The sequence below is a fragment of the Taudactylus pleione genome, unplaced genomic scaffold (genome assembly GCF_031769625.1).
Source record: "Taudactylus pleione unplaced genomic scaffold, aTauple2 ptg000127l, whole genome shotgun sequence".
NCBI lineage: Eukaryota > Metazoa > Chordata > Amphibia > Anura > Myobatrachidae > Taudactylus > Taudactylus pleione.
In genome coordinates, this window is record NW_028284529.1 from 13939280 (window position 1) to 13951906 (window position 12627).

Below are 12627 nucleotides of genomic sequence, written 5' to 3' on the forward strand. Positions count from 1 at the left end.
TGTGGGGTCCTGAGGACCAAGTTTGAGAACCACTGGTCTAGTGTGTACCAGCCTTTAATCATGCTTGACCAACCTGTGGCTCTCCAGCTGTTGTGAAACTAAAGGTGCGTACACACTAGACTATGCGCTCATGATGCGATATCATGAGTGATTTCCCTTGAACTCTCCACGGCACTCCAGGACACGATGTGCAGCAAAAGCTGCACAATGTGACACAAGATCTATCGTGTACGATGTAATGATTTGCTGATCTTGAGATCGTGCACAATAGCAGAGACACAGATCTGGGAGATCCGTGATGCACGTGATGCATGTGTGTAAAATAAATAAACACAGATGCATGGATGGGATCAGTGAGATCAGTCTGTGCTGCTGTGTTTTAAAAAAAAAATGAATACCCTGTTTTTGTTTTTTTTTTTAATGGAGTGCCCCTCTCCTCCCCCCCCCCCCCCCCCCCCCCAAAAAAAAAAACAGCACCGGGATTTGGAGACCCAGTACTGGTTGTGCTAAATACAGGGGACAAACGACGTAGGGGTTCCCTGTATTAAGCACAACCAGCACCAGGCTATTCAGAAATGATGTAGGGGTCCCCTGTATTTAGCGCAACTAGCACTGGGCTCTGATCCGGTCCTGGTAATACAGGGGGGGGAAAATTAGTAGGGTTCCCCTTTATGTACCAGAACCAGCACCGGACTGTTTCTAGCTGGGGGGGTGGTGGTGGTGGGGTAATGCCACAGCCAGAGCATTACCCCTGACCACTATTCAGCCAAGGCCGGAGATCCCTGGTGAGTTGGGGATCCTCCCAATAAAGGGGTCCCCCTCTCCGGGGCACCCCAGGCCTAGGCTGATAGCCTGGAGCTTTCCCCACCACCCCTGGATTGTGTGTGCTGGGTTGATTATGTAGTGTGGTACATTTGAAATTATTAAAAATATGGTCTTTTGCTGTGGAACTACAGGTCCCAGCAAGCCTCCCCCACAAGCTGGTACTTAGAGAACCACAATTACCAGCATGCGGGGCATTACAGGCCCGCTGATACCAGTAGTTTCACAGCAAAAGCAATATTAAAAAAACACAGAACACACACCGCAGAAACTTTATTAAAACATACATACACACACACTATCTCACCTATGTATCCCTGTAGCCAATCATGTCCTCTTCTCCATGTAGAATCCATAGGGTACCTGTAAAAAAAAAAAAAAAAAAAAATCCATACTCCCCTCCTCCTCCTATGAGTGGATCATGTCCACTTCTGTCCATGTAGTCAATCCCCGGTCTTGGAATAACAAAAAAAACGGAAATACCAGGACCCGCAAACTAAGTACAATCGTCTAAGGACTGTACTACCCGTGTTACCGCTCAGCCACGGAATTTCACTATTGAAATCCCGATGCTGAGCGTTCATTGGCAGAGAGAGGCTGAGGTAACCTTAAGTATCCTTGCGATTCTCACCATTTTTTACAGGTACCCTATGGATTCTACATGGAGAAGAGGAAGTGATTGGCTACAGGGATACATAGGCGAGTATGTGAGATAGTGTGTGTGCATGTATGTTTTAATAAAGTTTTACTTTCTACGGTGTGTGTTCTGTGGTTTTTGAATATTACTTTTGCTTTGGAACTACAGGTACCAGCGGGCCAGTAATGCCTCCTTGTGCTGGGACTTGTGGTTCTCCAAGTATCAGCATGCGGGGGAGGCTTGCTGGCACCTGTAGTTCCACAGCAAAAGACAATATTTCTTCTTCAGGGTCCATAGAGGAGACAATGGTGTGTAGGTGGAACCTGGAGGACCGGTTACCAACAGCAAAGCTTTTCAATCCCAGGATGCGCCGGTCCTTCCCCCTATTTCTCGCACACAGCCTTAGGGCAACTCAGTTTCGTTGGTATCTGGCAGGAGCTGCATCACCATTTTTATCAGAGGGGCTGCTTTAAGCAGCCAAAGCTTATTTTATGATTCATTTTTATTTCTAGTGTTTTTACTACTGAGCAGCAGCGTGAGACTGCTGCTCCAACACCCCTCTGCAGCACCGTGACTCCATCCCTCAGCTAGGTACTCCCAGTGGGGCTGAAGGGGACTAGCTAGCAGGCTCCACGGACCCCAGCCCGGAATCCAGGGGACAGGTAAGGTGGATCCCCGCGTCTTCGTGTAGTTTTACCTCCGGTCTCGGGAGACAGTCTGGAGGCGCTGTTGTGGATACTGGTTCGCCAACAACTCCACTAGACCAACGGGGAATATATATATATTACTGGCGCAGGGCATAATTTTAGAGGCCAGGGGACCCGGTGGTTAACGTCAGCCAGGGGAGAAGGCCCTCACCCTCTGCCCCATCACGCACGGCAACCATTTTGTGCAAGCAGGTCTACAGGAACGCTGGGTCGTCTTCCTGTATACATCTCCCAAGGGCCAGGTTTTGCAGCGCTATATCCTACCAGCCACTGTAGTTGAATTTAGTGCCCACTGCAGCTATATAGTATTTTTCTGTGTTTGTATGTGACTTGTGCTAGCGCTGATGTCTACTTTCTATACTGTCTAGCTTATACCTTTCCCTTTATTGTACTATACCCTGACATACTAAGGTATAGGAGGTTCATTGTACCTCACATCTCCCATATATTTGTGATTGCTATCACATACTATATTGTGTCAGATTGTGTATTTTATTATTCTAGTGGCTGTCTGGCAGAGGAAAGAACAAGCAGGCTGATGCCGCTGCTCCTACTCTGGTGACTTGTAAGTCCTGCTCAGCGAGCTTAGCTCCAGGGGATCTCATTTAAGATGGTCTTTGTACAAATTGTTATACTGCACCAGGCCCATCAGCCTCTCCTCAGAACCCACCCTGGGCTACCTTTTCAGAGGTTGTGGCAAAAAGTCCAGACCCCCTAGCAGTGCCCATGGTAGCTCCCTCTATGGGATGGCCACAGCAGATGTTCCCTGCAAATCCTTTACCTCCCCAATGGGTAGACTTACTTTCTACCACAGTACAGAGTTTGGCGAATACCTCTACAGTTTTTCAGCAAATGCTGCAAAAAGAAGCCTTTACCTAGTAAACATGCTAAGCGTGCTGTGTTATCTTCCCAGTTCACCCAGCTATCAGATTCTGATGTATCCTCTGGAGAGGCAGAAGACGGAGACCTCTCTCACTCTGACTCCTCAAGAGACAAGGAGCCAACCTCGAAATTAAATATACCTGCAGTGGTGAGAGCTTTAAAATGTATTCATCAAATAGGAGTGGCAGAACCCGCTCCGAAGGCAAAAACAGACACTTTTTAAATGACAAAAGGTAGTTTTACCAGAGTTCCCTCACTCTGTCCAGCTATCTGATCACATGAGCGAGGCACGGAATATACCCAGTAAAAGGTTTCAGTTACCTAAACGTTAGGTTCCTATTACCCTCTTCCCACTACTGACTGCACTAAATTAAGTTCCCCCAGGAGTAGGTTCTAAACTACAGATATAAGCTGGTCATATATCTATATACTCTCTTACCGGAGTTATTACTCTTCTTGCTAGTGCTATGGCCTGGGTGGCAAATGCCAATGAGAAATGGGCAGAGGCCCTAGAGGAGACATTTCCCTCTGATGCTTTAGGGAACAGCTGTCCTACAAATCTCACATTAGAGATGCAGCCTCCTACTTCGGTGAAGCAGCTATGTATACGGCTCTCCTAGTCTCCAGGGTATCTGCCACTTCGGTAGTGGCCCACCGTATTGTTTGGCTCTGCTCCAGACTCTAAAAAGGCTCTGGAGTCTCTGCCTTATTCTGGAGATATCCTGTTTGGCCCAGAATTGGATAATATTGTGACTACCTTGACAGCTTCCAAGACGGCGTTCATGCCCTCTGCATATAATGCAAAGCCTCGGACGTCATCCTTTCGATCTCAAGGAAAATCTAAAAGTCAGTCCTTTCCAAGGCATTAACTAAGACCTTCAAGCCTAGGACCAAACAGACCTGGGCTACTAGATGTCCACTTACCAAATCTGAGGACAAGCCTGCAGCCTGACGGTTTGGGCCTCTCCCTGGTTGGGAGGCAGACTTCTTCAATTCACCCAATTTTGACGTCAGACCACATCAGACACCCCCCTATTCTCTCTTCTTAGTTCAGAAGCCCAATGGGTCTCATCAGCCTATCCTCAACCTCAAAATTCTTAACAAGTTTATCGGGGTGCTCAGGTTTTGTATGTAAACCCTACGCTCTATTATCCTAGCTCTGGAGCCTTGGGATTTTATGGTCTCTGCACATTCAAGATGCTTACTTACATGTACCTATAGCGCCTTCTCCTTAACAATATCTCCGGTTTGCTATACTACGGCGACATTACCAATTTCAGGCTCTGCCGTCAGGCGTCTCAACGGCCCCTCGGATCTTTACCAAGATCATGGCAGTTAGGGTGGCCTATCTTCGTCATCAAGGGATCACACTACTTTATTGTAAAGGGATCACTCTGCCATGCAGACCTTGGGATCAATGGTGTCCACCTTTGACATAGTGGAGTTCGCTGTTTCACTCCAGGCCCCTACAACACCTGATCCTCTCCAGGTGGAACGGGCTACCCCATCTACTCAGATCCCAGACGATGGGCCTCCCCCCAGAAATTCGCCTGTCCCTAGCCTGGTGGTTACAGACATCCTATTTAGACAAGGGTCGTCCCTTTTGGATCCCGGACTGGACTCTCCTCACCTCGGACACAAGCCTCCGAGGGTGGGGTGCAATGACTGGTCAGCACTTTTTCCAGGGCTGCTAGACTCCGGTCGAGGCAGTGTTACCAATCAACACCCTGGAACTTCAAACATCTACAGAGCTCTGGCTCAGGCTATTCTACAGGACAGACCAGTACAAGTACAGTCCGACAACGCCACGGCAGTGGCCTACCTCAATCACCAAGGAGGCACTCAAAGCCAGGCAGCAATGGCAGAAGTGTCCCATATTCTCGAACGCCATCTCCACAGTATTGATCCCAGAAAGTTCTCAGATGGGAAGCGGATTTCCACATCCGTCACAACGTGCATGCAGGGGAGTGGTCTTTACATCCACAATTCTTTCAACTCTGGTGGACAAATGGGGTCTAGCGGAGGTGGTTCTCATGGCCTCAAGACACAACAAACTTCCAGTGTATGGAGCCAGGACAAGGAACCCTGACACAGCCTTCGTGGACGCATTGTCGGTGAAGTGGACCTTCCATTTGGCATATCTCTTTCCCCCAATATCTCTGCTTCCTCAAATTTTTTGAAAGTTCAAGCAGGAAAGCACAGTCCTGTTCATAGCTCCGGCTTGGCCCAGATACCATTGGTACTCCGATCTTCAAAGTCTCTCCATAGAAGTTCCACTTCAACTTCCTCTATGAGACCTGTTGTCTCAGGGTCCAATTCTACATCCGGACCAAGCCGGTCTGTCTTTAACGGCTTGGTTCCTGAGAATCCTTCCTAGCAGATGAGGGATTTTCTAGCTCTGTGGTCCAAACCATGCGCAGAGCATGTAAACTGACCTCAGCCAGAGGTCATCACAGAATATGGCATACATATTTATAATGGTGTACTCTGAGAAACTATGACCTTCAAGTTTTTAAAGTTTCTAGAATTCTTGCCTTTCTTCAGGCTGGATTTGTCCATTTGCTTCCAGCACAGAATTGCTCTTATACCAGATGTTCACACATTCCTGCAAGGTGTTCTACGTATACAACCTCCATTTGTCCCTCCGGGGCTCCATGGGAATTGTCAGTGGTGTTCCAAGCACTTCAGGAACCTCCATTCAAACCCGCAGTGGATATAATGTGGCTCACTGCGAAGATTCTGTTTCTTCTGGCTATAGCATCTGTCCGTTAGGTATCGGATTTAGGGGCGCTTTCATGTCGCTCCACCTTTTTAACCTTACGTCAAGCTTACGTCAAGACAGGGCTGTTTTTAGAACACGTCCAGGCCTCCTTCCCAAGGTGGTTTCTAGTTTCCACCTATATTATGAAATTGTAGTTTTGACCTTTCAATCACCAGACCTCATGGCAGGTGAGGCTTCTTTGGATGTGGTCCATGCTCTGAAGATCTACTTGGACCGTACTACTTCACTCAGGAAATCAGACTCCCTTTGTCCTATGTGGATTCCACAAGGGATGGCCAGCTAACAAACAGACTCTGGCCAGATGGATTCACATGACTATCTCACAGGTTTACACAGACTGGCCTTCCAGTCCATAGGGTCCACAGGGCACCCACCTTCTATGGCAGTGTTGGCTAACCTTGACACTCCAGCTGTTGTGGAACTATATATCCCAGCATGCCGTGCCACAGTTTTAGCATGCCCTAATAGCAAAAACTGTAGCAGTGCATGCTGGGTTATGCAGTTCCATAACAGCTGGAGTGTCAAGGTTAGCCAACACTGTTCTATGGGGTTCTTCTCGTGGTCACTTGTTTCCTTCTCTGTGTGAGAGTATGATTCTTTAGTATATCCAGTCTTCCTTCTCTTCTCTCCTATTCTTGTTAACAAAATTGAGTTGCCCTCAGGCTGTGGGAGAGGCATAGGGTGAAGGACCAGAGCATCCCGGGATTGAAAAGCTTTGCTGTTTGTGTCCGGTCCTCCAGGTCCCACCTACACCCCATTGCCTCCCCTGTGGACTTCAAAGAAAGAGTTAAAAAAAAAAAGAGTTATGGTAAAACTTACCATTGTTAACTCTTTCAAATGCACCACACTACATAATCAACCCGCCACCCACCACCCAGGAGTGCCGGGGATAGTCCCAGGATTCCAGCCTTGAGTGCCCTGAAGAGGGGGACCCCTTTATTGTGATGTCTCCAACTCCCCAGGGATCCCCGGCCTGACTACCGGTCAGGAGTAATGCTTTGGCCGGAGGACCCGGTGAAAGGGTTTCCCTGGCTGTGGCATTACTCCCCTTCAAGAAAAAGTTTGGTGCTGGTTCTGGTAAATACAGGGGAACCCTTATTTTTTTTCCAGAACTAGGACCAAAACAGAGCATAATGCTGGCTGAGCTAAATACAGGGGACCCCTACGTTGTTTGTCCCCTGTATTTAGCACAACCGGTACTGGATCACAAAAGCCCGGCGCTGGTTGTGCTTTAGGTGGGGGGGGGCCATGCCATTTATTTATTTTTTTTTCACTTTCTATACAGCATCGTATACAGATCTGAACGACATATCGTTCAGGCATAAACACTGAAATATATGCCGCCGGATCGTGTACGAGATTGGCAGATCTTACCTGCTGTAGGCAAAATCTGAAGATGCGAAGTACAGCCTGCAGGTACGCACATCGGCATCGTGAGTGTACACTCATGATTTACACATATTATGCACGATCTGTCGTTCAGATGCATCAAAATCGGCCAAATCGTGCATAACATCGTCTACTGATCAGTGGGAGGGTATGCTGGTACTAGTAGTTTCACAACAGCTGGAGAGTCACAGGTTGTCCAGGCCTGCACTGAGTTGTAGTGAATATGTTTTTCTCTTATTTTTTTAAATTGGATGCTGGCTCAGTAGTAGGCAAACTCCTTATTATAGTTCTAGTGATGGCAGATTGCTTTTCCTAATACAATCTCCCTCCTCTCTACAATACTCTAACCTGTTACTTTTTGTCACTTCGCTCTGGTCTTTTACTAGTTATTAACTTGCACTTTAATTATTTCTAAGAATTTATCAAAACTCTCTCCTTATTAATCTATTTCCATATATAATTATCCTGTATCTTTACTTCCCTCTTCATTTATGTCTGTTACTGTATATTTACATTTTCCTTTTGTGTAATCTCTTTTTCTAGAAACAGTCAATTTCTCTTTTAGATCTTTCTGTAGTTTCTCTCTATGGTCCCCTGTGTCTCATTTCACCTGTTTATTGTCCCATTTATTGTTTTCTATATGTTCCTTTGCATTAGCTCCTGTTTCCCCTCTCTCTGCCTCCTCTGCTCTACTCTATTCTAGTATCACTCCTATAGCCACTCTCACAGCTATTCTAGTGTCTTCTTATAGCCACTCCTATAGCTATTCCTGTCTCTCCTAAAGATACAGTACTCCACTTTTATTTGACTTACTTACAAACTCTGCACTGGACTGTGTTAAATGGGCTCCTCAAACTGTATCTACTGTAGCTGTCCAGTGTTCTTAAATTGCTCCTCCTGTTTACCTAGTCATCTGTAGGGAGCAATGTCGGTTTCCTTCAAAATGTGGGGTTAGGGGCCAGTTGGAGGCTAGCTAAGGTCTTTTTAAAAAAAAAAAAAAAAAAAAAAATGGTGTTCCATTTATTAGTTTTTCACCAATCTTTTGTTTACAATAACTGTATATACCAGAGGTTCCCAAACTTCGCCATTACAGTCAATGTTTTAAAGATGTCACTTGTGTTCAAGCATGGATAACCACTTAGCTGGCTAATATTTTTTCCAAAAAACACTCAGAAATTGTAGGGTTTATTATTGAATTAGTTCAAGAACATCTATTTAACACTTACTCAACACAATTTTACAAAAAAAAAAAAAAAAATTTTTTTTTTTTAAACACAATATACCATAAAAATAGCAGTTTTCATGGTATATTGTGCATCAACTTGAACTTTAAAACTATTTAACCATTATCAAAAAGATTCATGAAACCATCAATACTAATATCGATATATTCTACTCCCCTCCCCAAAATAAATAAATCTATTTTCTGATATATCGGAAAATCACTGCACACAGGGGGAACAGAGGTACTGCTATGTAGGCATGGCAATCGGTAAAACAACCATCGATGGTATCATTGGTGGCTAACGTCAATGGTATGGAACCATCGATAGTTTCTCTCACCATCCATGCTGACTCAAGGGACGGCAGATCAATCACAGCCGGGGGCAGGGCTTTGTGGAGTTGCGTGAAGAGATTAAAAAAAAAGAGACATTGACTGTCTCTCCCCCATCAATGGCAAAATCATCAACCATCAGTGGTTAACCATCGATGGTTTGTAAATCATCAATGGCCATCCCTGCCTCTCTGTATCGCACATAGGGACCGACCCACCTTCAGAGTCACAGTGGGGTGGGATGGGTTTGGGGGGCTGTATTCACAGGAGCACTTTTATCACATTACCCCAGCAGCTGCAGAGAGAAGAGCACACTAGTAGAGGCGCTAAGGGTGCAGAGGGGCCGGGAGGTCCCTTTGAGACTGGCGGCTGCTAGATGATTATCTTCCAGCAGCCGCCAACAGGGAGTTTCTGACTGGTCGGATCAGATTTGTCCACAAGTAAAGCCCAGCCTGGGGTGATATCTGATGCGACCATGCCAGGCAAGTGGTTAATGAGTACCTCAGACAATTTGATTTAACCATCTGGACTCAAGCATGGATATCCTCAAACCCTGGACTGTAATGGTAGTCCTCTGCTATATACCACAATACACCCATATATTCATTTTTCCATAGTTACCTGTAACTCCTCATCTACATCTTTGCCTGCATTTTTCTCTATAGCTTTCAACATGGCTCCTATGCTATATCAAAAGTTGTATTTAATTTGGTAGGTCATACAATTTTCTCCTTTTAAAATAATAATAGTGCGGACATCAGCTTTCATAATCAGCAATAACCAAAACTAGAAAATACAAACATGATGCAAAACAAGAATGGTTATTAATGCGAACATACCAAGTCTAGTAACAGTACAGGTAACGACGCAGAAGAGCCTAAACTTTAATAACTGTGTGTAATTGTTATCAAACAAAATAATCCCATGGGGAGTAAGTAATTAAGGTTTGTGTAAAATCTTAATTTAAACATTTTCTGTGTTTAATTTTATTTTGGTTCAGCTATAAGATTGATGTAGGAAAAAAAACAAAATATAAAATATTGGTATGACTGTGCCTATTTTCTGGTCATCATAAGCAGCACCTGAATTCTGCTAATGCTGAAAATTACTGGTATCCTACTAATATGTTAAAGTTTGAACAAGTTTGTTCCTTTTAAATTCTCTCCCAACATACTAACCTTCTTCAACCCAAAAACACAGAAATAAATCTAGGAGTCCTATGATCATACTTAAAAAAGCTAGCCTGTGACATGTAAAATGCTGCTATATACAAAGAACACAAACTACCTACTGTAAGTGCCTACACTATTTTAAAGAAACATGTACATAACAGCAGATTATATCATCTGTACACTCCAGTCTTACAAGTACTATGAAGAAAAGAGATGTCTTCCATCAGAAGACTACTGTACACAATTCCTTGTTACAATGCACAGCTGTTCATTTCCTGTATCAGTCTTTCATACGTAGTAACTGTTCATTTTCTCATACAGGGTTATAATTTAATTAAATGTTCCTGGGTCAACATATGCATATGCATCAAAGTCTCCAAGTTTATTGCCCTCTTTGTCATAATGCAGCATCTTGAAGCAAACATCACAGAAGAGGCAAGGGTCATCCGGAGCAAGACTGTCATTGTTCGTCACCCATCTAGAATAAAACAAAGGATACATTAGAAGGTTTAGCAGGAACACAAAGTAGGCAATACCTTGCATCAGTTTTTTTTCCTCAAGCTGCTGGAAGCATAAGGTTAATGTGCATGCACAATGGGCACAGATCCATCGTCTGAAAGCTGGTCACTAATTTGTATCTAGCAGCAACATTACTAAACAGACTCACTACCAGTGGCGTAACTAGGGTATTTGGAGCCCATGGCGAGATGAAAAATGGAGCCTCGAAAAGGTGGGTGTGGCAACATGCCACAAGGGGCATGACTACTGAAAAATAGGGGCGTGTCAATATGACACCACCGTTTCTCGTCACTCTGGGAGCATATGCACCGTAATGCCCCCAGTAGTAGTGCCCATTATGCAATGCCCCCAGTAGTGCTCCTTATACAATGCCCCAGCAGTGCCCCTTATACAATGCCCCCAGTAGTAGAGCTTTTTACACATAAAACAAGCAGACACACAGACAGACAAAATTATACTTACCGGGAACCCCGCTAATGCGCCCGCTGTCCCGTACCTCTCGGCACTATGGGAGAGACGTCATGACGTCTCTCCCTTCACCCAGTGCGGGAGCCAGAAGGCGGAGCTCACGAGTGAGCTCCAGCCCTGGATGCAGCAGCCAGAGAGCCTGTCAGACTCTCATTGGCTGCTAAAACAGACACACGCCACCAGGTAGTATGAGTGCACTACCCGGCACTGGCAGCAGTGTTTATTTTACTGGTAGTGCTGTCCACACTACACACTAACCAGGAAGCTGGTCGAAGGCGCCAGTCTGACGGCGCCCAGGGCTCATACTCCGCCCATCCCCCCGTAGTTACGCCCTTGCTCACTACAGCTTGTCCTATGACTAGCACCAGAAAGTACCGCTATAACTACATGGATGTACAGGCAACTGTCCCGTTGCCGAGAAGAAGCAACTTAGGCACTATTACATGTACAGTATATTGTGCAATGCTGCATGTTTAAGGCTAAACAGGGAGATTGTTGATTTAACATATTGCTTCCAGCAAGCATTGAAAACAGACATTTACAGTACAATTTAATTTTCAGTAAAGCACCACAAAAATGATATCAAAATACAACATCAGTGTTCTCCCCAGGCTGTTTTTTGCGGGCGCATCGCCCGGCAGAAACAGCCTGCCGCCCAGTACTTTTCCCCGCCGACCCCCACTGTGGAACGCTGGCCTCTTAAGTGACCGGAGGCTAAAGAAGCCTCCCATCACTTCAGAGGCCAGCATTCCCAGTGATGCACTGCGCGGGTGACATCATGACGTCACCAGGACGTGAGGAGATTGCCCTGCGCGCCTACTGGATCTAGTTAGATCCAGTCAGCACGAGGCAGCGGCCAGCAAGTAAAGGTAAGTACTGGGCTGGGGCCAGTCTGGGGGCACTATTTAAGTCTGGGGGCACTGCATAAGTGACACTATTAAATCTGGGGGCACTGCATAAGGGGCCAGCCTGGGGGCACTACATAAGGGGCCAGCCTGGGGGCACTACTTCAGCCAGGGGGCAATGCATAAGGGCAAAGTTAAACTACAGGGGACAATGCATAAAGGGGAAAACTACAGGGGGCACTGTATAATGGGCACTTTTGATTGAGAGCCAGTGAGGGAGCAGCCTGAGACCTGTCGGGCTGGATTGGTATGGGAGATACCCCTTTTCAGGCGTGCGCATAATTGCGAAGGCCCCCACCCGGCTACTTTTGGATGCCACCTGGCTGGAAAAAATTTCTGGGGAGAACACTAAACATGATGTGGTAGTTGATAGTAAATATGTCAGAACCAAATAAAAACAGGTAGTAATATTATATATATAGTAATATTGCACACTCAACATAAAGGTAGTAAGCATGACAAAGTCAAAAACATTTCCAGATACCACCGAGTCAAACAGGAGCCAAAATGAAGAATTCTGTAGTTGTACCAACTAGTGGTTCTGTGAACAAAGTGGCGAAAGCATAGTGTCTATATAGCTTCACAGTGTGTATAATATATATAAGGTATCCGTTCCAAGCGTATAAGTAAAATAAGTTTTCTTTATATAAATGAAGAACAGGAGGTGTAGGGAGTATCCATTGCTAGAGGATGGATTTTTTGGCTGCAGCACTGATGGCCAGCAATGCTTTGCAACCTTTAGTCACATATTGATCCCTGGGGAGAATACCCAAAACTGCCCACTCAGGG

The 12627-nt window shown here is 45.5% G+C and overlaps 1 protein-coding gene across 1 annotated transcript in view; it reads right to left on the minus strand.

Moving 5' to 3' along the window:
• Positions 1–8302: 8302 nt before the first annotated feature.
• SNAPC3 (small nuclear RNA activating complex polypeptide 3) overlaps positions 8303–12627 on the minus strand; it is a 36934-nt gene continuing 32609 nt past the window's right edge. The window contains exon 9 of the mRNA XM_088472657.1: positions 8303–10424. Coding sequence (XP_088328783.1) covers positions 10277–10424 — 148 coding nt within the window. The 3' untranslated portion in view covers positions 8303–10276. The remainder of the gene's footprint in view (positions 10425–12627) is intronic.